The sequence below is a fragment of the Mesoplodon densirostris genome, chromosome 9 (genome assembly GCF_025265405.1).
Source record: "Mesoplodon densirostris isolate mMesDen1 chromosome 9, mMesDen1 primary haplotype, whole genome shotgun sequence".
NCBI lineage: Eukaryota > Metazoa > Chordata > Mammalia > Artiodactyla > Ziphiidae > Mesoplodon > Mesoplodon densirostris.
Genome location: NC_082669.1, coordinates 106,867,160 through 106,891,649, shown reverse-complemented (window position 1 = coordinate 106,891,649; position 24,490 = coordinate 106,867,160). Strand labels below are relative to the sequence as shown.

Here is a 24,490-nt window from a genome sequence, read left to right as displayed (position 1 = left end):
TTGTGTAAACCTATAGGTTTTGCATAAAATCAGGAAAATTGATAACATGAAGCAAAGTTTAGACACACACCTGATGGCCTGCTCATAGATGAAATCCTAGAGAGAAGCTTCCCCAAATCCTAGTTCTAGATTCACTTTTACTGCATGCGACCCCCCGTCCCTAAGGCCAATTTGTGTTTTAATCCAGGAGAGAAACGCCAACTTTCATTCGCGCAGGCATAAACCAAAAAGACCACGAACATGAAGCCGACTCCGGAGTCCCGTTCTCTCTCTTTCCCACCAACAGACTAGTTCGGGACCCTCCGCCGCTTCGCTCTTGAGCCGCCCCCCCCCCCCCGGGGTCCCCCAGGGTTGCGCACACGTACCCTCTCACCAACGTTCTGCTAAGGACACGTGTTCTTCCTGCCCAGATCAGCAGCTTGGAGCCCCGCCCGCCTCGCATTTCCAAGGCCCCGCCTACCGCTCCACCGGCCAATTGCTCCTGAGGCGTAGCCCGACCCCGCCCCTCCGGCCCCTGCCGGCCGCCTTTGTTCTCCCCCGCTCCCTCTCTCAGCCTGTGCGCTCCAGGCAAACCGAGTGGCAGCCGCTGATTGGAGGCCGCGGCGCAGCCAATCAGAAGGGGGCACCTCACATTAGCGCTCCGATCTTTAAACGCCGGAACCGCGGGGCCTGCGGAGGAGGCCGGGAGGAGGAACTGCGCTGAGAACGGTGCCGCGGAACTCGGAAGCGCACTTCGGCTCACGCGGCCCGCGCGCCCGGTCGGGCTGGGATTGGCCGGTCCGCGGCTTCCCCCGCCCCCAGTCAATTGCCGGCTAGGTCTTCCGGTGGGGGGCGGTTTATTTCCTTACTTCTCGTTTCCTTTCGCGAGACCGGAGCCAGAGGTTCGGGATCGCCCAGCGGCCGCTGGCGCGAGGAGGCCGAGCTCCGCACCGCCGCGATGAGGCCCCGGAAAGCCTGGCTGCTCGTTCTGCTCTTAGCCCTGGCGCAGCTGCTGGCAGCGGCGAGCGCCGAGGGCCCGGATGAAGGTGAGCGGCGGCGGGCCGGGCCTGTGGGCGGGGGGCGCCGCGCGGACCGCCGACGTGCTGCAGTTTGAGGGCGGTAGCGGGGGACAGGATCGCTTGGGAGATCCGGGAGAGGAGGGTGGCGAAGCGGCCGGGGCTGCCACCGAGGCTTGAACGCGGAGAGGATGTAAAGTGCCTAATTTGCATGCTGGCTCCTTCGCCCTGATGCTGCTCAGATTTTCCTCGAGTCCAGGCTGACTGCCCGCTCCTGGGAAGGGGAGCTTGGGAAGTGGTTCAGCATTTGAGACTAACACGCCCAGGGAGTGTGAAGGGAGAGGGGCCTCTGTTTTCAAAACAGATTTTAGAGAAGGGGCGAGGGCATGAAGCCCCAAGTGGGAGCTCTCGGGACAACTGCGGGCAGCAAGCATTTTACGTCTCAAAACTGGTTTGTAGGTTTGGATATAAGTAACTCAAGGGTTCTGGTTTGAGGGAGAAAGGGATGGCTTGGTTTTCATCTTTTGGAAACCGGAGATAACATTCCTTTTGCGAGCATTTATTGAGCACCTACTGTGTGTGCCAGTCACTGCACTGGGTTGTGGGAGTTAAGGATGAGTGTGGCCCCTGCCCATAAAGCGCCCGCTCTGGGAGGAAGGTTCGCAGCTACTCGTCATCACTCCTGCATTTTTCTTTGAAATCAGCTAGCTAAAAACAAATGGTGTAAGAGAACTTGGAAAATTAGAAAGTTTTAGTCAAGAAAAGAATGCTAATTCCTAGAGAACAGGGCATTGCATTACTGGTCTTAAACTTCTTCCTCTCTGGCCTTTCTCTAGGTGACTGGTGACTAGAGTTTTTTCCTGTTGAGTTTGTTCCAATATAAATAAACCCCTTTTTCTAATGTTAGTGTGTAAAGGAACTGTGAACTTTATACTCTTTTAAACAGCTTGAGTAACTTCTATGCAAGTCAGTGATTCAAGAGTCTTTACCCACGTAGAAAGGTAAGTTAAAAACCAGCGCTTGGTGAGAAGAACACCTACCTGCCAACAGGAACTAGAGAGTAGTGTCACCTACGTCTTAGGACCTTTATCCAAATACTTGGTGCTTATTTAAATACAGGGTCCCAAAATACACCCAAGCGGACTGCAGCGGTGGGCCCTCGAATCTGCATGTTAAACATTTCATTGATTCATGGGCAAAGTAAACTTTGGGAGGCACCTTAAAGTTTGAGGACCAGTGGAGATGGAGGGTAGTTTTTGGAACGTAGCCAAAGAGCAAACTAGCTTTGTCTTGGTTCTGATCCAGTGATTCTATTTTGCGGGGATTCTTAAGAGGCCTGGAAGGATGGCAAACATGGGTGGACACCAAGGGCTATTAGGAAGAGGGAGTGTGTCATTTGGGTCCCAGGTCACTAATGCACTGGAGACCCTGGGAAGTAGTCGCCTCTGGGGTGAGCCCAGGAATCTCTGCGGTTGGGTAGGGTGGGGCTTCTAGTAGTTACCTTGACTCTTTCCCATCCCTGGCTCTTCACGTTCAGCTTCTATCACAGATAACCCATCCCGTGGGTTTATTTTAGGGCCACACTTCCCTCTACCCCAGATGATCCCAGTCCTTAGGGGATTCTCCCCCTTTTGTGCCTCTCATGCATTTTACCTTTTTGTTTTGCCGCACTGCTGGGCATGCGGGATCTTAGTTACTTATTTATTTATTTGGCTGCACCTGGTCTTAGTTGCAGCATGCGGGATCTTCATTGCAGCCTGTGAGCTCTTGTAGTTTGCGGCATGCGGCATGGAGCCCGGGGCCCCCTGCATTGGGAGTGCAGAGTTAACTGCTGGACCACCAGGGAAGTCCCTTGCTTGCTTTTATTTGGGATTGGTTTAGATTTTAAAGTAAGTGGAAATTCACTTCGGTACAGTGCTGAGGAACTGTCCAGTTGTCCCTCTCTTTTCGTTTCTGAGAAGTAATTATCAAACGAGTCCATGTAAAGCTTGGGGCATCCTGGGAAGAAAATCCTATGTGTCAACATGGCATAGCGGCTGAGCAGTCAGGACCCTCCACTCAGTAGCCTTGTGCCTTTGGGCAGGTGACTAAAGCTCTCTGTTTCTTCCTCTGTAAAGTGCATGTAATGTGTTTCCCTCGGGGGATGAGATAGTGTGCTTAAGTGCTCAGCACGGTGCCTGGCACATAAAACATGTCAGTTAAGTGATGTTATATCTGATAACAAGTTTCTCTTTTTCTATTCAGTATTGACCTAATGGTAAGATTTACCCAACTTTTATGGGCACCTCCCTGGTGGGGACTGGAAGACCGGCCAGCTGAGGAGGCAGATGAGGACATGCTGTAAGGAGCCGCTGGTGTCCAGCCTGGGCAGGATCCAGAGTTGTCAGATGTACTGGTGGGAGGGGCCAGGGGTTGCAGTGACCTGGTTAGAGGAGGGGCCTACATTTCAGGAGTGGCCTTACTGGGTGGGCTAAGCAGTGTGTGGAGATGATGCAAGAGGCTTCACTGACTACACGCTGGGGAGGATGGCACCCTTCCAGAAGGTGCTGGAAGGCTTTGGATATATTTCTATCCTAGAATGTCCAACTTTAAAAGTGAAGCCCAGTGAAGAGTGGTCTCCCCATTAAACTGAGATATTTTCCTTGTCCGGATGTGTGGGGTTTTAGTCCGTGGGAATACAGAGCCAGCACCTTCTCCAGTTGTAGAGGAGTCAACCCTGGGGGTTGTCTGCAACTTGGGGAGGAATGGAAAGGGGGGGCCACGCCTTAATGCTGTTGAGGATCCTTAATTACATAGGGAATGTTCTGCCATTTTGTTTATCCTTAAAAATATAAACTCAAAGTCAGTTTTTTAAAAAGTGTCAAGAACTGAATTCACTGTTCGGAGCTCTGTCCCAGGATAACTCATGGACCCCCATTTAATCGTGAGAGCCCCATTACCAGTAGTGCTCGCAGACCACTTCGGGCTGGGTGTAGGTAGGAAAGCATCTTTGCTTTTCCGTTTTGTAAAATTCACCTTATCCCTGTGCATTGAGCGGGTAGCCGAGTCCCTCTTCCTCCCCGAGCTGTTTCCTAGCTTGAAGAGAGGATTGAGTTCTCCCGAGCCTTCTTTCCAACCTTCCTCCAGTCTTTCCGTCTGCCCGCAAGTCAACTTGATTCTTGGACTGAGCTGAGCAGCCAGGCGGTGAGAGTGGAGATGCACTGCCTGGGGCATCTACCTAACTGCCCTCAGCAGGCCTTCTGGGCCGTGGGAGCACCCAGATCTGGGGCAAGGCGTGTGGCGCTTCCTAGGCCCCCGACAGGAGCAGAGAACCTGCACGACATCCCCACTTTAAGCCCCCGGTTTTGCAGCCCCGATGTGGGTCATTTTGGGTGGGACTTTCAAGTGAGGGGCGGTCAGACTAGCCTTTTGAAAGCCACTGGGACCAGGGTTCTGCAGGCCAACATGGGTCAGCTAGTACTTATCCTGCAAGTTTGTTGTAGGCAGTGTTCCTAGAAGTACCGGGAGCCCCTAGCCAGCCCGTGTGAACCCGGAGGTTCTCAAGCGTTACGTCCTAGGATTCCCGAGGACCTGGGTGTATCGTGTTGGCTGCCAGTCACCAGTGGAAGGGGATTCAGTGTGACGTGAGTGTAAAGAAACGAGCTGAGGCCACCCTGAGAGGTGGCGTTGGGGTTGAGCCCAGGTTGTCTTCCTCTAGGTCCTGCCCCCTCCACATCCAGGGAGCCTGGTTCTCATCGCTCTCCCCAAGCCTCCTGCTGACAGTGCTGGGGGCCTGGGGCTTCTGCAGGCCTGAGCACCCCACAGGGTCCCTGATGGGGAGCAGGGAAGTGGCAAGGTGGCTGGGGAGCTCGGGGAGGGCGGGAGGAAAACTGCGGGCAGGGCCAGTAACCTGCCCCAAGAAACATGGGAGTCTGCTGGGTATGTACTCCTCAAATTGGTGGGTGTTCTTTTTGGATTTTAGAGCCGTTTCTCCTGCCCGTGCAATGGAGGAACTTCTGCCTTAAGTTGGAGAGGGGGATGTGAAAGGAAAAAGCAGTGGGTGTTTGAAGGGACAAGTGTGGAGGAAAGTGGGGCTTGGCGGGGTGGGGTGGGTTTTTTGGTTTGCTTTTGACCATTAGTGTGCAGATTGGTAGATTTTAATGATAACGAGCAAAGCTGCCACCCTGCCCAGACCAGTTCCTGGCTTTTCTGAGCAGCTGCAGAGCCAGCACTGGATCAGTTCAGGGGTGGCTAAGATTGGTCAAGTCCCAGGGGTTCCCGGGTCCCGAGGGCAGGTTTTCAAGCCCTGACCTCAGTCCCGCTGTCAGTGTTGGTTTCTCTCCTGGGAAGCATCTCCAAAAATAAATAATGGGCCCTGAAACATTCTGCCTTTGGAGTTGATGAAATCGTGCTGGCTGCAGTTCTGTTTGCTGACGTGGTAGCAGCTGGGGAACCTGGGTAACGAGAACTGCCGTTCAGGATTTCTGGTACCTGTAGTTCAGCAACAAATTCAGTTGAACCTTGATAATAAGATGTGCTCATATTCTTGCGTTCTGGAAAGAGTACTTTGCTTCCAGGCAGGGTGTCCTACAAGGGTACGAACAGGAAACCAGTACTGGTTCTCAATTTTTCATTCTGGAGGATGGAATCCTAATCCATTTCTGAAAGGGGTGGCATTTTTACCTCATACACATAAAAAATAGCCCCACAGGTGTTATAATCCTTTAGCAAAAGGTTGAAATGTGAAGGGAAGAGTGTGGGGAATCATCTTTTACTTATAAAGTCAGCCCGAGTAACCTCCAGGGTGGAAAAGTTGAGAACCAGTACTTGTTTCCTGTTTGTACTCATCTGGGGACCTGGCAGTCAGTCATTCATTGTGTGTGGGGGGGCAGGGATTAGATGCAGTCCTTCCTGCCTGTGGAAGCAGAGAGGGTGAGGAAGAGGAGCACGTCTGTGAAAGTTAGCCTGGCCCTTGAGCACAGACGTGGGGGACCCACAAAGTGAGGAGCCTGAGACGCACGGCGTGCATATGGGTGAGGGAGCCTTGCCGCGGGGCAGCCCGAGGGGTGGATCGGGGTGGATCGGATCTGTGCCTGGGACGCGGGAGGGAGGGTTCTCTGTGCCTGGGCTGGAGGCCTGCAGAGCAAGGCCGGGGAGGGAGTGCTCCGTCTGGAGAGGGGGCTGGTCCTGCCGTCCAAGTCCTGCTGCAGATTTTAGACTTTAAATTCTAGACCTGTAGTCAGTTTTCAACTGTCTTTTAGGCGTGACCTCCCTTTAAGTGAAATCTTAAGTGGCCACCCGATATGCAAATTTCTGGGGTCGGGGAAGCCCCCAGGGACCACGCAGGACTCATGACCATTTTGAGGGTTTTGGGTTCTAGGGAGATTTTTTTTTTTTTTAATGAAGTTATTTATTTATTTATTTTTGGCTGTGTTGGGTCTTCCTTGCTGCGCGTGGGCTTTTCTCTAGTTGCGGCGAGTGGGGGCTACTCTTTATTGCGGTGCGCGGGCTTCTCATTGCAGTGGCTTCTCTTGTTGTGGAGCACGGACTCTAGGCACGCAGGCTTCAGAAGTTGCGGCATGCAGGCTCTAGAGCGCAGGCTCAGTAGTTGTGGCTCGCAGGCGTGGCGCACGGGCTTAGTTGCTCTGCGGCCTGTGGGATCTTCCCGGACCAGAGCTCGAACCCGTGTCCCTTGCACTGGCAGGCGGATGGATTCCCAACCACTGTGCCACCAGGGAAGTCCCTCTAGGAAGATTTTTAAGGAGGAGGGTCACCAGTTTCCTAACCAGTCTGGGTATTTTCTGCACAGATTCTTCTAAGAAAGAGGATGCCATTGAGGAGGAAGACGAGGAGGAGGAAGATGACGAGGAGGAGGACGACGACGGCGACGACTTGGAAGTTAAGGAAGAAAACGGTGTCTTGGTCCTAAATGACGCGAACTTTGATAACTTTGTGGCTGACAAAGACACGGTGCTGCTGGAGTTCTACGCTCCATGGTGAGGACCCACGCCCCGCCCCCCTCAGCCAGATGGACCAGGGGTTCCTCTGTGTCCCAGGCTTGACCCCTCAGTGTCATCCGGACCCAGCAGGGTGGGAGTGTCCGGGTGCAGCAACCCAGACTCCTGGTTCGGGAGCGCCAGGAGCTCAGCATTCTGCCAATTTGCATTGAGCGTCCGACGAGCCAGCCCTCGGGGACCGTGGGCCCCGCTCGTTTCAGATCCAGTGCTTAAAAAGGTGAACACTGGGCCTCCCTGGTGGCGCAAGTGGTTGAGAGTCCGCCTGCCGATGCAGGGGATACGGGTTCGTGCCCCGGTCTGGGAGGATCCCATGTGCCGCGGAGCGGCTGGGCCCGTCAGCCATGGCCGCTGAGCCTGCGCGTCCGGAGCCTGTGCTCCGCAACGGGGGAGGCCACAACAGTGAGAGGCCCGCATACCGCAAAAAAAAAAAAAAAAAAAAAAAAGGTGAACACGTCCTCTGCTAGTTACAGCTGGGGGCGGCTGACAAGCTGTGATGACACAGAGACCTGCGTGGGTAACAGACGCATCCCTCATTACAGATTCAGCCCTCCACCCCTCCTTCTGCCCGGAGTCTGGCGGCTGCCCAGTGCAGCCCCTGGGGCCTCCCATAGGAAAGGTGCATGGGCCCTGGGGGAGCAGCCCCTCTTTTCCCATCTTTCACCCTCACGGTGCAGCCAGTCATGACTCTTGGGCTCCTTCCCCCCACCTCTCTCCTGCTGTTTTTTCCATCTCATAATCCCGTCTTCTTTTTCCCCTTTCTCCTGCCCTCCTTGGTTCACCTCGGAGACAAAACAGTCAAGATATTCTTATGTTGTTTGTCTAGCACAGTGTGAGATACTTCGTAAAAGTATCTAAACAGTCCTTAGGACAGGCCTATGAGGTTACATCATTCCTGCTTTATAGATCAGCCGTTCTCAAACATTTTGTTCTCAGGACCCCTTAACACTTAATAATTGAGGACCTCAAATAGCGTGTTATGTGGGTCATGTTTATCAGTAGTTACCATATCAGAAATTAAAACTGAGAAATAGAAAAAGCCATCTTTAAATAACAGGAGCCCTCTTACATGTTAACATCAGAATGCTGACATCATCGTCGGTCACGTAGCCTCTGGAAAACCCTGCCATATGCTTCTGAGAGGAGCGGAAAAGACAGCATCTTTCAGGAAGAGTCTTCTCCTTACACTGGGGCGTAGAGATGTTGAAAGCATGTTCCCTCAGCAGAGCTCAGTTTCGAACCTGGAGCTGTTTGACTTTCAGCTGCCTTGGCCTCCCCTGTTTTGTGTTTCTTGTTAACTGCAAACATTTCTGGTCCCAGTGCCCCCGTTTGTGTGCGTGTTGCTGGATTTAAGACTCCATGGGTACAGTTAACCTGCTGCTTCTTCACGAAATCTGATTCTCAGGTGCGGGCATTGCAAGCAGTTTGCTCCAGAATATGAAAAAATCGCCACCACCTTGAAGGAGAATGACCCTCCCATCGCTGTCGCCAAGATCGACGCGACCTCGGAATCGGCGCTGGCCAGCAGGTTTGACGTGAGTGGCTATCCCACCATCAAGATCCTTAAAAAGGGGCAGGCTGTCGACTACGAGGGCTCCAGGACCCAGGAAGGTGAGTGCCTCTGAGCTGCTGGTGGAAGTCGGGGGGACCGGGCTCCCTCCCGCTGGAGGGGAAAGTGGAGGGGGTGATGGGAGGGCAATTTGGATATTAGAAAGGAAGCTGAGCTGAGTGGACGTGGAGTGATCCCTGATGGAATGTTCACGGACACTTGGATCAACATAAACTTGTCCTTGCACAGGAGGGGGTATCTTCTTCCATTGACGGCCATGAAACTCAAGGTCTGGAGCCGGTGTGTTGCAGTTCATGGGTCTTGGTAGTGCACTGGAGCAGTGCTTCTGAACGTCTAGCTTGCATCCGACTCACGGGGGATGGGATGGGGTGGGGTGGGGTTGAGGGGGCTCGTTAAGACAGACTGTCGAGCGCCAGCCCAGAGCTTCTGATTCACTAAGTTTCAGGTCTGGCCCAATAACCTGCATTTCTTGCGAGCGCCAAGGGCTTGCCGAATGTGCGGGTCCAGCGCCCCACGTTGGGACCACTGGTGTGCGGAGCCAGACAGTGTTTCTAAAACCAGGCCCGATGGATCCCTGCCTGGCTCACATCAGACACTAAATAAGTTTCATTAAATGAATGAGAGAATAACATTGTGGTAGCCTTTAGCCTATCTCTTAATCACTTAAGAAAAAAAGATTGCTTTGTGCTGCATTTTCCATTCCCAGTATAGCATAGTAGAAATAGCACTGAGTAGGTTTGGGGTCTTCATTGCCATCACGTAGCCCTGTGTCCCCCCACAAGGGCCTCCCTTGCTGGGCCTTGGGCTCCTCATCACGGAGTGTGAGGTCATTTGGACTTGATCTCAAGGTTCCCTTTGGATTGGTATGAGAGTCTGTCCTGTGACGGACTTGTATGTTTGGAGGTCTGCGCCTGACACCTGACAGCTAGGCATGTGGCCCAGTTTGGAATCTTGAGAGCAGAGTTTGCCTAAGTGGCCTCCCCAGGCACCAGCCCTCCCAGTGCATCTTAATAATGGGGCTCGGGGCTTCCCTGATGGCACAGTGGTTGACAGTCCGCCTGCCGATGCAGGGGACATGGGTTCGTGCCCTGGTCCGGGAAGATCCCACATGCCATGGAGTGGCTGGGCCCGTGAGCCATGGCCACTGAGCCTGCGCGTCTGGAGCCTGTGCTCCGCAACGAGAGAGGCCACGACTGTGAGAGGCCCGCGTACCGCAAAAAAGAAAAATAATAATAATGGGGCTCGCCCGCGTTGATGGCCCCAGGGCCTCGGCTCCGCCTACACCAGCAGGTGCTGCTGTGCGCGCTCCAGTCTGAAAGCTCGTGCTTTGCGGCAGTGGGTCTCAGACCTGGCTCCTTGGTAGATTCTACGGCAAACAAGGAGAGAAAAAGTTTGCAGCCGCTGCTCCTAAGAACCCCTTGGAAAGTGCTTTGCGAGCATATATTCAGTGTCCCAGGCCTGGCGTTGAATCCGTCTCCGGGGAAGCAGGCCACAGATGGGCCTTTTGCAGTCTGTGCAGCCTGAGCAGCGTGGGAGCTGCTGCTCCTGTTTTCATTTTCCTCCAGTTTGGTTACATTTTATGATGCGTGTAACATGCCAGTGCTAGATGTGCGTGTCTAAATACATATGTATTTGTACGAGTTAAGAGGATGCCCCCAAAACTATTAATAGGCACGTGTGGTCAAACACTGGGAGATGACCTCTCGGGGTTCGAGTGCAGTTAGAACCCTGGCGTGGTAGGAACGGAAGTCTCGTTCGTTGGGTTGGGCTTGGACTGTCTCGAGCAGTCTGCAGGGGGTGCGTGTGGCAGTGGACATGTGACGGACGGCTCCTGGAAATAGTGGGCCTCTGGCTCTTAATTGTGCAGAGTGGCCCTGGCTGTATACGTGATTGGATTTCAGGAAATTGCTTGGGTCCCGTTCTGTGGCCCTGCTCTCTCTCTCCGCCCCTCACCACCTGCCACCCCTGGAGCGGGGGCCTGCATGTGCTTAGTCTTGTGTTGTTTCTTCCAGAAATTGTGGCCAAGGTCAAAGAGATCTCCCAGCCCAACTGGACACCTCCACCAGAAGTCACGCTCGTGCTGACCAAAGATAACTTCGATGAGGTGGTGAACGACGCAGGCATCATTCTGGTGGAGTTTTATGCCCCGTGGTAAGATGGTGTCTATCACCTGTTATCGGATACTGGTCAGGCCCGTCCTGTATTCGGTACAGGCACGGGCCGGGGGTGGCAGAGACAGACCCCCGCACGTGAGGCAGGACTAGCCGAAGAGCAGGCGGGCGCAAAGTCCCCGCCGTGCACAAGTGGGCAGAGTGGGGCGCTGCGTGTTCCGAGAGAGGTGGTTTCACAGAGTCTTTCCTGGGGGTTAGGATGAGGCTAAAATATAGGCCTGAAGCGTGGAGGCTGCAGGGGAGAGTAAGCCACGTGGGCCACGTAGGGGGGCCACCCAACGATCTGGGGCCCCTCGGAGCTGGAGGACACGGCCGTGCGCCGGGCAGTGCCCGCTGCCCCCCAGGCCTCGCTGCCTCCCTCCTGAGATGTTTGAACCTTGGTTTTCTCTGTCTTCGTCTCTGCTCTCAACTGTTCTGGAGTGAATCTTGGAAGTTGACCCTGACTCTTGCTTTACACTCAAGACGTGTTCCCTTCTTGTGCCGGAGCCCCGGGGTCCCTGCAGTTTCCTGCCTTTTGTCCCTTCCCCTCACCCCCCCGCCCTTCACAGGCTTGCATCCACTTCCTGCCCATCCCTCGTGTCCCAGCTCACCCTCACGTCCTGTGTGAAGTCACCACTGACTGGTATCCTTACCTGCCCCAGCTCTCCAACCAAGAAAATTGTCTTGGCCTTTCCCACGTCTTACCCTGCGTCACGGTTACGCCCCTGTCCACCCATGTCTCGGGTGTGTGTGTGTTGTGTGCGTCCCCCCACCCCCATGAAGGAGGAGGCCACATCCTGCTGGCCCCTGGGGAAGGCCCGGGCCCCGCCCTCACCTGGGGGCATCCCGAGGTTGTAGCCCGGGAGCGCAGGCGGGGTTTCTGTGCTTCACTTACCTGGCAGGTGGCATCCACACCAGAACAGGCCCCTGACAGAACAGCTTCCTCTCGCAGGTGTGGACACTGCAAGAAACTGGCCCCCGAGTATGAGAAGGCCGCCAAGGAGCTGAGCAAGCACTCTCCCCCGATCCCCCTGGCGAAGGTCGACGCCACTGCAGAGACAGACCTGGCCAAGAGGTTCGACGTCTCCAGCTATCCCACCCTGAAACTCTTCCGCAAGGGAAAGCCCTTCGATTACAACGGCCCACGGGAAAAATACGGTACTGCCGCCTTCTCTGGCCTCGGTGCGGGGGGAAGCTCCTGGCGCGTGTGGCCGCCGGCAGAGCTGTGGGGACAGCGCCCTACAGCCCCCAGCGGCCCCTCAGGCGTGTGCTGTGCTCCTAGGGATCGTGGACTACATGATCGAGCAGTCCGGGCCGCCCTCCAAGCAGATCCTGGCCCTGAAGCAGGTCCAGGAGTTCCTGAAGGATGGAGACGATGTCATCATCGTTGGGGTCTTCAAGGCGGAGAGCGACCCAGCCTACCAGCAGTACCAGGACGCTGGTAAGGAGTGGCCCTCTGGGAGGGGCAGAGTGCCGGGGCCGTCTGAGGTTGCTGGGGAGTCTGCTGCTTTTGTATAAAACTCCTGGGCGTCGCTTTAGGGGCTGGCTTGGTGGAAGAATTGAGATTGCATACGTGGGAACAGGCTTTTCTTTCTGGGCTTGGGGGTTGGTTCTCTGTTGCTTTAGTTGCACGTGGGTGATACGATCTCTTACTAAATAGATGAGAGGGCTGCGCAGTCCCCCTCCTGGCCTCTGGGAGGAGGGGAGGGGCACAGTCAAGTTCATCCAAGGTCATTGTCTACCTCCCGCCCCTTCCAGGGGCCCCTTCCCAGAGCCGTTCCCTCTGCCAGGGGTAGGGTCTTGACCGGAGAGGGAGGGTTTCTGCATCAGACCTGGGTTCGAGTCCTGGCTCTGCCGGTGTTAGAATACCGTGACCACAGTCAGTGACTTGATCAGCTCGGAGATCTCACGTCCAACACGGTGACCTGTCCTACTTGGAAGGTTGTTACATTAGTTGAGATAAAGTGGAGGAAGTGCTTAGCAAAGCGCCTGGGGATGCTGCTCGCACGGTGAATGCTGGTCTTGCTGGTCTCGCTGGTCTCGCTGGTCTCGCTGGTCTCGGAGGCAGAGTTTATCACCAGCAGCTGTCAGTGGTGTCCCGTGGGGGCTGGCGTCCTCGCTCCCCGGATGGTCCCCCGGTCATGAACAAAAGAAGGTTTTTCAGGGACGCTCAGGACCCTCTTGGTCCTCATCAGCTCCTGCTGAGTGCCCTCCACCCCTCACCCCACGTCACACGCACCAAAGCAGTTTGCTTTTCTACTTCGAAGGAGTAGTTATGACCTGCTTGCCACTTAGTGCTAATCTCTGTGCCGCGCAGTCACGGTTGTGCATTTGTCAAATGCAGATTAACGTAGGACTTACAGTAGAGCTAAACTCTGTCTGTGCTTCCTCAGTCTTCACTGATTCACTCAGTAACCTTGTCACCCAGTTGTGCTAGAAACTTGCAGAGGGGTCCCCTAGCCCACCCAGGGCCACAGGCAGCCACGGAGTCCCCAAGCCTACACATTTATGTGCATGCAGATCCCTGGGGATCTTGTCAAAATGTGGGTTCTGGGGCTTCCCTGGTGGGGCAGTGGTTGAGAGTCCGCCTGCCGATGCAGGGGACACAGGTTCGTGCCCCGGTCTGGGAGGATCCCACATGCCGCGGAACGGCTGGGCCCGTGAGCCATGGCCGCTGAGCCTGCGCGTCCGGAGCCTGTGCTCCGCAATGGGAGAGGCCACAACAGTGAGAGGCCCGTGTACCGGAAAAAAAAAAAAGTGGGTTCTGGTGCTATACATCTGGGTGGGCCCGGGTGCTGCCCATCCAGCTGCCTCACTTCCAGTCTGACATACGTGTGACTCCACGTGGCTGGCCGGGTTAGGCTCAGGCAGGGGTGACAGTCACTGGGCCTGGGGTGTAGACTGTGGGGAAGGAGCCAGAGACAGTCCTGGGGCTGCAGCGCGGACGACGGGGAAGCCGATGGGGCAGGAGCAGAGGGGAGGCTGGCGGGAGGAAGGGGTCTGTGAGCGTGGAGGGCGGGCGGGAGGTTCTTAAGTCGATTCTGTCTCTCCACCCGGGGCCACCTGATAACAAATACCCGGGGCGCCTGGCGGCTTAGAACGGGTGTGCCCTCTGGGTGGGCCACCTTGTTTCATTCTTACAGTGGTCTGAGAGGTGCCCTGTCCTGTTTCTACAGAAGAGGGACTGGGGCTCGGGGAGGTGAGTAACTGGCAGGCCTGAAGTCACACAGTTGGCAGGTCGAAGATTACGATTTCAGTCGAAGTCTGTCTTAGCTTCCAAAAGCTGTGAGCTTGTCCAGGTCGCCCCTGCCTCCTGCAAGACACGTACTGTGCCCTCAGCCGCCTGTCCCTATAACCAGTCGGAGGCTGCCCTCGGGTGGGGCGACACCTCACCCAGTGCTGGGACCACAGACTCCGCTCAGGGTGCATCTGGATGCCTCAGCCAGGACAGAGCAGAGGGACTGAGGTGATTCCCCTGTGGGGTCCGGGGCAGGGGTTGACAGGCCGGCCCACGGGCCAAATCCGGTCCTCACCTGGTTTTGTCAGTTCCCTTAGAACACAGCACACTGGATGGTTTGCACGCTGCTCAGCACAGAGCTGGGTCGTCATGACCATGGGGTCCACAAAGCCAAGATAGTTCCTGTCTGGTCCTTTCCAAAGAAGTTTGCCAGCCCCTGTTCTAGAGTATCCTCAGACAGTGGGGTTGCATTTGGGAGTTTCCCAAGATTTAAAGTACGTATAGCAAAAGAACCGCAGCCCACAAACAGGCCACCCAGCAACTCGAGGAGGAGCAGTCAAGCCCCTGCGAAGGGTGCTGGGTGTGAAAACTCCCTGTGGGGATGGAGGGTTCTTGTGACGGACACAGGAGGATTGGGGCTGTCTGTCTAGGGTTACGTGCTTCTCAGCGTCAGAGGCCACAGTTGACCGTAGCGCCTGACAAATTAGCTCTAAGTTTTTCTGTGAAGATAGTCTATTTTTAAAATAAATTCCAAGATATATAGATTTTAAGGTATTACATCTATACCACCTTTTAAAATCCAGACTCCTTTCAAGTGTTTCAGCTCTGGATATTGTCCACACAGCGTTCGTGGTTAATGACACTATTTTCTGGGCGTTTGCTTTGACTGATGGCGGGTAGTGAGTTGAATCTAGATCATTTAAGCAATTTAGTAAATTGTGTATTTGCTGTTCTGTTAATTTTTCAGCTAACAACCTGAGAGAGGATTACAAATTCCACCACACTTTCAGCACTGAAATAGCAAAGTTCTTGAAAGTCTCCCCGGGGAAGTTGGTCATCATGCAGCCTGAGAAATTCCAGTCCAAATATGAGCCCAAGAGCCACGTGATGGACATCCAGGTGGGTGAGGGATGCCAGCCCCGGGGCATCCGATCAGTATGAAGGTCTCTTGGTCAGGGTTCGCAGGAGGGACGGTGGTCGGGGGATGGGGTCTCACATACCTCATGGGTCGTGGGGCCTTGGCCCCTGGCAAAGCTCCACCTGCTTTTGCCAGAAGGGTTCCCCCGGTCTTTATAGCTCCTGGCAGGCCAGCACCGGCCTGCGTGGCTGGTGTGGCTCCTGGCCAGGACGTGCTGGCTGCTGGGTCTGAGCCGAGCCTCACTTGCCGCCAGGTGGCTTGGGTGCTGAGGCCTACGAAGTGATGACGGGCCTCTCTGTTCACTGGGTGAAGCTGTGGGACATGGCATGTGGACTTGGCCTTTCTTTCCTCTATGTCCCTCCACTCTCGGTCTTCCTAAGGGGGTGACACACTCATCTCTAGAGGGGCGGAGGGAGTTCCCAGCCCAGGGTGAGCCTGGGTCCAGCTCGGTGTTCCGAGTGCTTCACAGGGGCCCCGCACTCCACTGAACAGATCTTCAGGTTTGGAAAAAACCTTACATCTTGAATCCAAATATTTTATTTGATAGAAAGATGCAGAGAAGTGAGCTAACAGACTGGAGGTCCCACAACCAGTTAGGAGCAGACTCAGGGGAAAATGCAGGTGTGCTCCGTCCCCAGCCAGGACATATGGGGGTGGTCTCATCTCGCCCCTGCCCTCCAGCTTCTCTTTTTAGCATCCAGAGATACTGACTCTGGGTCCACAGAGGGTCCCTGATGGCACAGTTCTGTATGGTGTGCATGCTCCTGGGAAAGGGGGCTGTCTGCAGCTTTCAGTAGATTCTTGAAGGGGTCCTTGACCTGAAAAGGTTGAGATCCACAGTCTGTTGTACACATCACTGCTACTTTGCTCTTTTGGTATTATTTATATACCGTTTTGGTTGCAAAAACTATTTCAGGCTGCTTTGTAAAAAATTCACACAGCAGATAAAATGTGATTTTTTAAAAATGGATTTAAAAATTAGGACAAAGGGAAGACAAGGGCAGGACAGGTAAGATGAAGCCAGGTGTACAATCAGCACAGGCAGCACTGCTGCGAGGGGGTAGCCTGTTTGCTGCAGACGTAAGCGAGGACGGCTCTGGCCTTGAGTTCAGATTCGGACCCGCGGGTGCCAGGTGCTCAGCTCGGGAGCACATTTGTCCTGGGTCCCTCGGCTTTGAGCTCCCCTCCTGAGTGATGGTTGGTCCAGGGGCCGTCCTGATGCAAGACACCCCACAGCCCGGCTGCCCTCTGCCTCGTCCTTGCTGCCTCCTCCCACCTGGCCCGCCCTGCCATTTTTCAGTGCCACCCGGGGCCACCTCCTGACCATCCCTGCAGATGGGACATGGGCCCTAGGGGGAGAGAGCAGTGGTCATCCATCACTTCCTGCTGGGCAGGCAGCCTCACCTCGTTGGGCCTCGGTTTCCTCACCTGTAGAGCGAGGTGGCCGTGCCGCCCTCACGTGCAGCTGTGTGGCCCCGTGCTCTTCCTGAGAGACGCTGCCCACACCCCTGCCCGCGGCTTCGGTGTAGCAGCTAGTCAGGGGCAGGCTTTCTCCAGGCGGAGCTCAGAGCCCCAGCGGCGCTTCGCATCACGGCACCGTGTTCCTCGTCCGTGCAGTGTCCCTGAGAGGCTGCTGTGAGGATCAGACCAGGGGAAGGGGGGACCCTGCACCCAGTGTAGCCCACGTTAGCGCCGCTGTCATCTGGGAGCCGGGCCTTCCCCCAGCAGAACCTGAGTGACCTGGACCGCAAGCCCCCACCCAGAGGGAAGGGCACGCGGCCTCTGCGGTTGCCCGAGAGGCTCACTTCGGGTTCCCTGGAGGGGGGGCCCCAGCATCACTGGGTGGACTTGAGTGGGGCCCCTGTGCCCATCTCTTGGAGCAAATGTCTTTTCCCATCGACAGCGACAGACAGCTGCACCTCACCTGCCCCCTTTTGCAGGACTCCACGGAGAGCTCGGCCATCAAGGAGCACGTGTTGAGGCACACGCTGCCCCTTGTCGGCCACCGCAAGTCTTCCAACGAGGCCAAGCGTTACTCGCGGCGCCCCCTGGTGGTCGTGTACTATGGCGTGGACTTCAGCTTCGACTACCGCGTCGGTGAGGCCCGGGTTGGCAGCTGGGGTGTGTGGTTACTTACGGCTTCAGGGGCTTTTTCCTCCCGGGCTATGTTGCTACCCTCTTCCCTCTCTGCTTGAGCACGAGGGGAGCTTCGAGTCGAGTTGGGCCCTCTTAGATTAGAGATGCGGGGGCCATCGGGCGAGGCCAGCCCCCAACCCCGACCCGCCTGCGGGCAGGGCCCCTGGGCTGCGGCCCGAGGCTGGTCCGGGGTCTGCGCCTGGCATCTGGAGCCTCAGCCGCTGCGGCCCGGCTCACGGCCCTCGGTGCCCTTTCAGCCACTCAGTTCTGGCGGAACAAGGTCCTGGAGGTGGCCAAGGACTTCCCCGAGTACACCTTTGCCGTGGCCGACGAGGACGACTTCGCCACGGAGATGAAGGACCTGGGGCTGAGTGAGAGTGGGGAGGAGGTGAACGCAGCCATCCTGGACGAGGGCGGCCGCAGGTTCGCCATGGAGCCCGACGACTTCGATGCCGACGCCCTCCGAGCCTTCGTCAGCGCCTTCAAGAAAGGTGGGCCCCCCCATCCCATCCCCCGCATCCTCCACCTCCGCGGCCCCGCCGGCTTGTTGTCGGGGGCCTGGCCCAGGCTTCCCCCTGGACCTGAGGGATGGGAAGATGGGGATGGAGAATCCCTGTTCTTTTGCTTTCTCTCTCTCTCTTTTTTTTTTTTTTTTTTTGTATTAGAAAAAAGGCAGGTGTCTTGGAAATCTCAAGAAACCTTATTATTATTATTATTTTTTGTGGTATGCGGACCTCTCACTGCTGTGGCCTCTCCCGTTGCGGAGCACAGGCTCCGGACGCGCAGGCTCAGCGGTCATGGCTCACAGGCCCAGCCGCTCTGCGGCATGTGGGATCCTCCCGGACCGGGGCACGAACCCGTGTCCCCTGCATCGGCAGGTGGACTCTCAACCAGTGCACCACCAGGGAAGCCCAAGAAGCCTTATTTTTATAATATGTGAAGTACAACAGGCTTTTGGACTTAGATGTAAGTTTCATGTATGAGGGAAACTTGCTTTGGCATCAAGCCGAGTGTCTTTCTCATCTGGTTGAGCACATGGCCCCAGGTCCCCAGCGCTGGCGGCTGGTGGGCAGACCTCCTTGTCCGTCTCTGCTCAGTCTGCTCCCCACCGTGGCTTCCAGCCCGCGGCGCCCACCCTCCTAGTAACCCCTCTGCATCGGGAGCATCTCTTACGACGGCCTCACTGAACAGGACCCAGTGTCTGCTAGGCCTTGTGGGGAACCACCTGCACCCTCTCTGGCCTTTGCAGGGACTGGGAAAGTAGAGGATGTGAGGAAACCGGAGAACTGGGGGTGGGCTTCTGGAGACAAGGCCCTGCCTGGCCCTGGCAGCATCTGACTTGCCCTGTCCTGCACGTCAGGCCAGCCTCACTGCCTGGTCCAGTCAGAGCCGCCGGGGTCCGGGCCTTTCGGCTCTCACACTCCTCCTCTGCTTGCTTTCCTCGGCAGGAAAACTGAAGCCAGTTGTCAAATCCCAGCCGGTGCCCAAGAACAACAAGGGGCCGGTCAAGGTCGTGGTGGGGAAGACCTTCGACTCCATCGTGATGGACCCGAAGAAGGACGTCCTCATCGAGTTCTATGCGCCCTGGTGCGGGCACTGCAAGCAGCTGGAGCCCGTGTACACAGCCCTGGGCAAGAAGTACAAGGGACACAAGGATCTGGTCATCGCCAAGATGGACACCACGGCCAACGATGTCACCGACGACCGCTACAAAGTCGAGGGCTTCCCCACCATCTACTTCTCCCCCAGCGGGGACAAAAAGAACCCAATTAAATTTGAGGACGGAAACAGAGATCTGGAGCATTTGAGCAAGTTTATCGAAGAACATGCCACAAAACTGAGCAGGGCCAGGGAAGAACTCTGAAGGCCTTGAGGGTCTGCTCAGGGCGAGCGCGGCAGGGACCAGACAGCGGCGCTTCCAGCACTCGGCAGTGGGGCCGGAACCAGCTGCGAGCCCGGTGGGCTTGCTCAAGGCAGTCTCTCCAGGTGTTCTGGTTTGTCTTGTGTTTTAATTTTTTATACTGTGGTATTTCACCTCATGCTCTGATACTGAATAGATATGAATGACTCAGTAGATTAGTCCAGAATTTTACAGAGGATACATCTATTTTTATCATTATTTGGGGTTTGATTTTTTTTTTAACCTTTTCACCTTCTTTAATATATTTCTTCAAAGCAGACAAGTTGAATCTCTTCTGTGTGATTTTTTTTTCTCTTTTTTTAATTTAAAATTTAAGAAGCCTTTGCCAAATCACGTCGACTTTTCCTTTTTGTTTTATTGTCATCTGAGGAATGCTTAGCCGAAGACGGGACTGTTGGTGTTTGTTTTTTTTTCTTCCTGTGGTGGCACAAAGTGAGAACTGTCGCCGAGCACCCTGCCGAGGACGTCATTTCAGCCCGACTGACCTGCCACCCGATCCAGGGAGAAGCAGCATCTCTGCAGGCCTGAGCGTCACCGTGCCTTCTCCTCCCAAGGCGAGGACCGCAGGCAGGAGCGTTTCCCAGGTGCTCCCAGACCCTTGGAGCCAGGATCCGAGGCTCAGCCTCCGAGAGGCCGCCTGCCTCTTCAGAACCACCGTGGCCGAGGAGAGATGAGCTAGGGCACAGGTGGAGACTTCAGGGTGATAGGAGGATAGGGTAGGCCGTTGTGACAGAATAAAGAAAGGATTGAAAATGAACCTCCGTCACCGTCCTAGAGAACGTGGTCCCGCCCTGGAGCCTCAGCGTGCTGGAGATGGAGAGGCTGGGCCTGGAGGGGAGGCTCCCTGCCCGGCCTGCAGAGTGCAGGTGGCCTCACTCCAGCCCTGAGCATCCAGGGGTGGGGTGGCATCCCGACCCGGGTAGGGGCATCGATGGGCTCTGCTCTTGGTTGGTTGTGGGTGGGCAGTGGTGCATTCTGTCGAGAGGGGGCAGGGACGGAGGGCAAGGCCCTGAGCACTTCTGGGGGCTGGGAGCAGGGGACAGGACAGGACAGGACGGGAAGCTGGACCGGCCCTCAGGGTTCTGGGCGATTTGTGTGATGTGAGCTTCATCCCGGGAGCTCATTCACCAAGATGTGCCGTCCCCGCTCACCTGTTCCTAATTTTGCTGAAACAGAAATCGTGAGCTGGGGGCGTCTCTTCGAGCAGTGGCTGGTGGGTTTGCTGCAGGGGGTGTGGGGGTGGCAAGAAGCAGCCCCACGGGAAAGGGCAGCCGGGGTGGGCCTTTCTAGATGATCTGCTTTCACGTTGAGTCTGGCCAGGGTGGGCGGGGTGTCTGGTATGTCCTCAGAATCCCCAGTGGGGCAGGAAGTCCTCCGCACCCTCCTGGACCCTCAGGAGGACAAGCAGGCCCCCCTCAGAGACTTTGTGCCAGAGCTCACAGGAGTAAATGTGGGTGTGGGGCTTGAAGGCTTTTTTTTTTTTCAGCCGAGAGGCACACTCCTCCAGCACCGCCTCGGGCTTCCATGCTGGTCTGGGAGACCTCACACAGCACACGTGAGGCCCGGGCTCTAGGAGGGAATAAGTGTGGTCTCATTTGAAGTGAGGTGTCGGGAAAGCCCTTTTTGAAGTGACGTTTGAGCTGAGACCCAAGGATGAGTTGGCTGGAGCCCGGCTGAGGTTGGGAGTGAGTCATTTCTCAGTGTGTCCCGGGACCTGCAGCGTTGACACTATCGCGGGCTGGGCCCCAGACCTGCTGAGTCAGAATGCATTTTAAGAAGATCCCAGGAGACTCATGCCTAGTGAATGCAAAGGCCCTGAGGCAGAAGTCAAAATGTATCCTCTTCTGAAATACAATCTGGAAACCAAGTTGCCCAATGGAGTGTCAGGTAAACTCACCCTATATTGACTGTAGAGTGTAGGCCCCTGGGAGAGAATCTACCCCAGGCTGGGTAGGGAGCTGATAGGCTGCTAAAGGAGACAGGTGAGTCAACCGATGACAGTCCAGCGTGATCAGCGCCAGGGTGAAGATGCGCAGGCCACGGGAGCCCAGAGAGCAGGCGCTGGCCCAGCCTGGGAGCCTGAGCAGCCCTTCAGAGAGGCTGACCCGGGAGCCACAAGGAGGAGGTGAACTTCCCAGGTTGAGGCATAGCAGGTGCAAAGGGACAGAGGTGAGGGAGGGAAGCAGTGATGCGAAAGGAGGTGGAGCTGGGCCTGGCAGAGGTGGGTGCCCTAAGTCAGGAGTTTGACCTTGTCCTAGAGCTTTGCAGGGAACCACTAATGGTTTTAAGCAGGGAAGTGATGTGATCAGATTGAGAGATCAATCATGGGAGTGACAGGTAACTATTGCGCATTTAGCAAAAGCCAGACCCTGTGTCCAGCAGTTTGCCGGATTATCCCAGTGTAAGTGATCTGCAAGGTAGGTGCTCTTGTGCTCACTTTACAGCTGAAGAAAGGAAGGGGGCACGTGTCTGCAAATGCGAAGCTGGGGTGTGCTTCCCCCCCACCCCAGTTGTGCCATTGCATCTCCCTTGTAGACAACCCGGTCTAGTAGCAGGGGAGCCAGGGCCGGCTGCAAGGAGGGTGGGCTGCATTTTGAGTACTGAGTGGGCTTTAGCAGTTAAGGGGTCTGCAGGAGCCAGCACTGATGGGAGGTTGAGGGTGGGTGAGTGGATGCAAGAAGACTGCTATCACATCCAGTGTCTGAATCAACTTTTTGTTATTTAATTATGAAACATCTCAAGCATCCACAAAAACGGGAGAGAATTGGGTACTCGATGCCCTTTACTCATCATTCACCTAAAACAATTACCAACATTTTGCTACATTTTCGTATCCCGCCCCCCATTTTTGGCCACACCCACTGCATGTGGGGTCTTAGTTCCCCGACCAGGGATCGAACCTGTGTCCCCTGCATTGGAAGCACAGAGTCTTAACCACTGGACCACCAGGGAAGTCCCTCATGTCCGTTCCCCCCCACACCCCCAATGACAGCCAAGACGTCGTTTCACCCCTGCACTGGAGAACACATTGTCCTACAGGGCCTCGGTGCCTTTTTACAGCCACCAAAATAAACCGTAACTCATCAGAACGCAGTCAAACATCTTTTTGCACTTGGTCCGTTTGAATCAGCAGCACTGCCTGCCTTTTAGTTTTGTCTCTTAAATCTCAGCTAGACCAGTTCTGTCACCTCCTCTTTTTTCCCCACAACTGTCCCAGTTTCAGAAGAAAAAAAAACGACGAGAGATCTCTTGGGTCACTTGTGTTTTGCACGAGTTTGAGGAATGTTCGATGGTCGCTGTCTTGGTGGTGTGTCTAGTAGGTACGGAAACTGGCGAGGTCCGGACAGAGGAAACAGTAGCAAGTCTTATAAGATGATGACCGGTGCCTTGGCCGTGTGCCTTCTAGGTGCCCGGGACCCAGCATCCGTTCTGAGTCATCAAAGCTGCAACCCAGGCTGACTCTACTCTCAGGCTGTGTGGCTTTACATAAGTTACTTAACTCCTCTCAGAGTTTGTTTTCCTGTCTGTAAGGTAGAGACAGCCTCCTTCGCAGGGTGTTCGTAAGGACCCAATGCAGTAATGTGTGCACGGGTTTCCGCACAGAACATCAGCCACCCTGAAATGCTAAATCTGAGGCCTCTCCCCTTTTTGTTGGAACTGCTTATCTTTGTCTCTCCCGCCTATTCTGATGGGCCAGGATGGAGCCATAGATCAGACAGGTAGACCCCAAATGGAGAGTGTGGGTCTGTGTGTGTATAAAACAGATTCCTGAACCCTAATTCTGGCCTAGGGAATCAGATCGGCAGGGTTGCTGAGTACTTTCTGATTTCAAAAACTTCCAAATATGATCACATTTCACCTGAAATATAGGCAGGTCAGGTATTCTGACCTCCATCACATGATAAAGGAGGTGGAGATCAGAGAGACAATAATTTGCCCAAAGTCACAGTAAATTGAGAAGCCAGAACGAGAACTCAGAACCAGTGTTGTTTCTACAGCACCAGCATCTCCCAAGATGTGTTGGCAGAACGCTCATGAAGGAGACATACATGCTTCGTTAACATTGGGTTCTGTTGGTGATTTGGCTTGGGAAATACTGGAGCTAAAAGATGCTTCAGTGGGGTTCTTGAAGAAACTTGGAGCCTGTAAGGCACCAGCGTGCTGGGGACTCCAGGAGCAGCTGGGACTTGCCCTGGCTTCTCTCCACGGATCCTCGGGGCTCCACCGTGACGCGCTCTCCTGGTGCCAAGCCTTGTTAGTGCATTTTACGAGAACACATGAGCCCTTGGCTGCTTCCCCAGGCCCCGAGGAAGTACTGCTGCCTTCCTTGTCTTCTGTATCCATCCCCCTCAATGTGGACCTGCCCTAGGGTGAGGGATGTGGGCCAGGAAGTGCTCCAGGAGCCCGAGGACAAGCCTGACCCTTGAGCCCCTCTGGGTGCACTCCATAGCAACGTTACAGGTTATTTCCCCCGTCTTCAGAAGAGCCTTCAGCTGGAGCAAAGGAATTAAACCCTGAGAGGCACGTTACTGTGTCTCCTTGATTCCTATTATGGTGAATCAGAGGTATTGAAAATGCATTCTCTGGCACGTGTACTAAGGTAAAACATTGCTCCTACTGTCAGTCCGTCCTGTTACCCACATGGCACTTGGCCAGCTGTGCTAAGTGCCGGACATGGGAAAGCTGAAGTGAGATGTGGGAGCCCCCAGGGCCGAGCACAGAATGAAACAGCCTTTGAATGAACCGGTGGAGAACCTCAGGTCCTTGGGTCCACAGGTGGAGGGCCAGGCAGGGAAGGGCTCCGCCGCCCTTACCTCCCCCTTCGGAGTCCCCCTCAGCCGCCAGCACTGCACTCTCCACTTGGCTCAGCCCCAGACAGAATGAGCACGTTTCTCTAATCCGTCGTGTTCCCACCTTAGATTACGGAGATACCGGGGCGCAGAGAGGAGGACAAAGGACCACTTGTTGGCAAAGACTGGGAGAGGGCCTTTTAGAAAGCAGTGGCTGTGGCTTGGAGAAGAAATGTGGAAAACGAGCTTCTGTCTGTTCCTTCTGGCTTTTCTCAAAAAAACAAGTGTGAGCTCAGCTCAGGTTGGATTGAAAACTGATGCCTCTAGAGACTTAAAAGGCCTTCAAGCTCAGAGGTTGAAAAGTCCAGTGTTCAAGGGACCTGGGTGGTAAGTTATGTGCATGAGGGGCTTGATGCGGGCGATAGGGAGTGGTGGTGACCAGGGCACACCTGAGATTCTGCGTCTCACCTGAAGGGGGCACTTGCTGTCTGTAGGACTCTGGGCCTGCTGTTGCTATCCTGATTTTTCAAGAAAAGCCAGACATTTTAAATGTGAAATC

General features: G+C 55.2%; 1 protein-coding gene across 1 annotated transcript; it reads left to right on the top strand.

Moving 5' to 3' along the window:
• The first annotated feature begins 649 nt into the window (after positions 1-649).
• On the top strand, positions 650-19,898 carry PDIA4 (protein disulfide isomerase family A member 4). Its single transcript, XM_060107500.1, has 10 exons — positions 650-1,025; positions 6,784-6,970; positions 8,394-8,599; positions 10,571-10,709; positions 11,661-11,866; positions 11,991-12,149; positions 14,914-15,065; positions 17,025-17,181; positions 17,478-17,711; positions 18,669-19,898. Exons 1-10 carry the CDS (start codon positions 938-940, stop codon positions 19,082-19,084), a joined length of 1,944 nt encoding a protein of 647 aa, XP_059963483.1. The 5' UTR covers positions 650-937; the 3' UTR covers positions 19,085-19,898.
• Positions 19,899-24,490: the final 4,592 nt, after the last annotated feature.